Source organism: Telmatherina bonti (assembly GCF_933228915.1).
Source record: "Telmatherina bonti genome assembly, chromosome: 3".
NCBI classification, from domain to species: domain Eukaryota; kingdom Metazoa; phylum Chordata; class Actinopteri; order Atheriniformes; family Telmatherinidae; genus Telmatherina; species Telmatherina bonti.
In genome coordinates this window covers 23,487,793-23,491,106 of record NC_136621.1, presented here as the reverse complement: position 1 = coordinate 23,491,106, position 3,314 = coordinate 23,487,793, and the positions used below count along the sequence as shown (strand labels likewise).

The window sequence follows — 3,314 nt, the reverse complement described above, 5'->3', positions numbered from 1 at the left end:
ACAGCAATATCAAAGAATTGTGAAAATCACAATTTAAATCGAATCGGGACAAAAGCATATCGCCACAGCCCTAATATTGACTGCCAGTTCATGTTTGCATGATTTATTTAAGAATGAAAAACTAAAATGTTGTACAGATAAGAGTCTGTAGAATCCAAATCTGTGACAAATTAGTTTAATTTTAAGCTAATTATAGCAATAAAAACCCTATGCACACCATGAAGCATGCTAATCTAAATTCAAGGAGAGTTCAATTTGAACTGCTAGACAGTAAATATTGAGACACAATCCTCCTCAACTAACCAGCTGCCACATACAAATGTTTGAAAGTTATAAAGCTTGGGAGAACACACTGCAAGGAAATGTAAAGCATTCACTGACATGAAGGCGCAACAGAGGTATTTGATGCCGACAATATGGAGCACAAAAAGGAGGCAATGTTACCTGTCACCCCGAGGTCCTTTTAACCCTCCTTCCAATTGAGTGAGCATGTCCAGGCGCTGGTTAATTTTGGCAATGACTGCATCTGCATTTGTGCCTGTGGACGATGAGAGCAAAGATCCTCCCGACAGCCCACGCTTCATATGGCCTCCTCCTCCTCCTCCATAGCCCCCAAGCCCAGACATTGAGTCCTTATAACCTCCCCCATACAGATCAAAGCCACCAGAACCTTAAAAAGTAAAGAATCAAAACATTGTCACATTATTTAAGAAAGTAGCATCTTGTAGGAGTGTAAGAATACGTCAACTGAAGTTGAAAGGAGCTAATAGTAAACCATCTATGAAAATTATTGATCAAATATTTGTAAGATGTGGAACTCTTTATATTTATTTTGTTCAAACTATCAAAATGCCTTATTTTAATTTAATGCAGAAAATGTCCAAATGTGTGGTGTGTAACTATGGCACAGATTGTACATTTCTTTTTATAACCTGGCTCTAAAAATACTTACCTTGAGGCTCTTAATGGGAGTAACCTATTTATTTTATATTTTGCTTTTAATCCAGAAAATTGGAAATGCATTCCTTCACATTATGTGAAGCTCAGAATACATAATGTGGAACAGTCAGTTCTTGTTGAAACAATGGCTTGTTCCTCATTATAAAGTCTAATTAAGCTCAAGAATAAAATCATATTGTGATATTTTTCTTGCTTTTTGTGATTTGATAGGAAATAAAGCGATTGTGATAAATTGGCATGTGATATAGTCTCATGTCAATCGGTGGTTCTTGAATCAAATCATTTGTGTTGTGCTGTAGCTGGAATAGGCAAACACAGTCGTTAACAATTGAGTGGATGTAACGTTGTATTATGAGCAAACTTGTGTACTACGTCAATACTAACTAACCCAAGGTTTTGTTTTTTAAATGTAAGTAACAACTAATGATGATGTCAATCAGAACAATGAAGTATGTTCAGGTCTGTTCTGTTAATTATTATTTAGAGAAAAGTAAATGCATTCCACTTGTGAATACAAATAGCTTCATTAAAAAAAAACAAAAAAACTTACAAAACAAGCAGCTACAAAAAGTTTACACATGATTAGGTTCAGATTACTGACTGTTATTTTGTCAGTATTATTCTTCCTCTGGCTTGAGAAAAGGAAAAATGACCCTGTTCAACAATACAGTACATGATGTACTGAATTTTTCCTCACCTCTACTTCCTGAATCTCCACCTCCCCAACTGGAGTAACCTGTACAGGATGAAATCAGTCTTTTATGAGGAAAGTGAGAATAACATACACTGATAAAGTTAAAACTACCACATCACTTGGTTATCAGTAGGTAATTTCTTTTCACTTGTATCTTAATGACTTAGAAAACATCCGAACCAACCAAAAAGTTAATTGACTGTCCTCTGGTTTGTTATTAGACAACCACGTTGCTTCCTTTTTGGAGCAGCTTTGTGTAACTTTGCAAACAGATCCGGAACAGAGATGCAAATAATAAACCAAGATGGGCTTAAAACGAGGCGGCCATTTTAATCAACTGCTTTTTTTATACATCAGACTGCGTGCATTAAAAACAAAGCCGACTTAACTTAGTAGAGCAGTATGCTGTTTTAAAATAGGCCGCCTTTTTGTACCTTTTAATAATAAAAGGTACAAAAAGGTCGCGTTAGCATATTAGCTAAACAGAACCATAATGGCGAATTACTGGCCTGGCTACACATTTTACGTTGACAGAAGCAGTAGCCGACAATACTAACGGCATGAAAGAAGGAAAAAAAAAATCACATCTGCAGTAAGCTTGCAGTACCGTTACGAAAATCACCAGAAATTGTTCATTAATAAGACTTAGTCTCTTTGTTTCAACCAACAGTCAGCAAGATTAGTTTATGTAGCTAGCTAGCTAAGAGTATGTTAGCTTAGCTCAAAGACAAGCTAACAGAACGTGGTTTGATTTTTTGTAATAAAACATTTACTAAATCACAAGAGTGAAATAAAACTCTTAATCACCAGAACCATATCCTCTACTGTCCATAGTATCGTCGTTAGGTGGCCTATTTAAATGCTGTCGTCACAAATGGCTAGCTGCAAGTCGCACTACTCTTCAAAGATAACACGAACCGACCGGGTGTTGATCAGAATGCGTGCTCATCTGACGCGCCCCGAATCACGTGACTGAGCGAAACCGTCTTGTGTTCGACGGTCCATTTTAAAAGTTATTTAAGTTACATAATGCATTTTGCCCATTATTTATTTGGTTTTTAATTAAAAAATAAATACTACTACTACTACTACTACTACTACTAATAATAATAATAATAATAATAATAATAATAATAATAATAATAATAATAATAAACTATTTAATTTCCCAGCTTGTTTTTCTTTGCCTTGGAGATATTTTGGCATACTGTAAATCACAGGTGTCGAACTCCAGTCATCGAGGTTTTTGTTGTCTCCATGCTCCAACACACTTGACTAAAACTTAATAACAGCTTGTGTGTGTTAGAGGTGACAAATATTGAATAAACATGAACATTTGAAGAAAGACTGTCTTTATTAAAAAAAAAAAAAAAAAAAAAAAAAAAAAAAAAAAAAAAAAAAGATTAGTTATGTGCTATATAAGTTATCTGGCAGTGACAGAAATCTGATATTCTCACAGGAAGTTATGAGCATCTAAATTCAAACCCCTATCAGCAGTAACATGTTCAACTAACATAAAAATGGATGTTTTGCTCAATTAAAGATAAAATTAAAAAAAAATACACTCAGTCCAACACCCAAATTGCTTTAAAGGCCATAAAAAAGATAACAAGAATGTTAGAAACATTTGGTCTGTTTGTACAAATTATCTGAATTAGCA

The 3,314-nt window shown here is 34.6% G+C and overlaps 1 protein-coding gene across 1 annotated transcript in view; it reads right to left on the bottom strand.

Annotated features, from left to right (window-relative positions):
• The window catches only part of akap8l (A kinase (PRKA) anchor protein 8-like), an 11,475-nt gene extending 8,879 nt beyond the window's left edge, over positions 1 to 2,596 (bottom strand). The window contains exons 1-3 of the mRNA XM_079264614.1: positions 2,462 to 2,596; positions 1,658 to 1,696; positions 445 to 670 (exon numbers count right to left, since the gene is read on the bottom strand). Of these exons, the coding sequence (XP_079120740.1) occupies positions 445 to 670; positions 1,658 to 1,696; positions 2,462 to 2,486 (290 nt within the window). The 5' untranslated portion in view covers positions 2,487 to 2,596. The remainder of the gene's footprint in view (positions 1 to 444; positions 671 to 1,657; positions 1,697 to 2,461) is intronic.
• Positions 2,597 to 3,314: the final 718 nt, after the last annotated feature.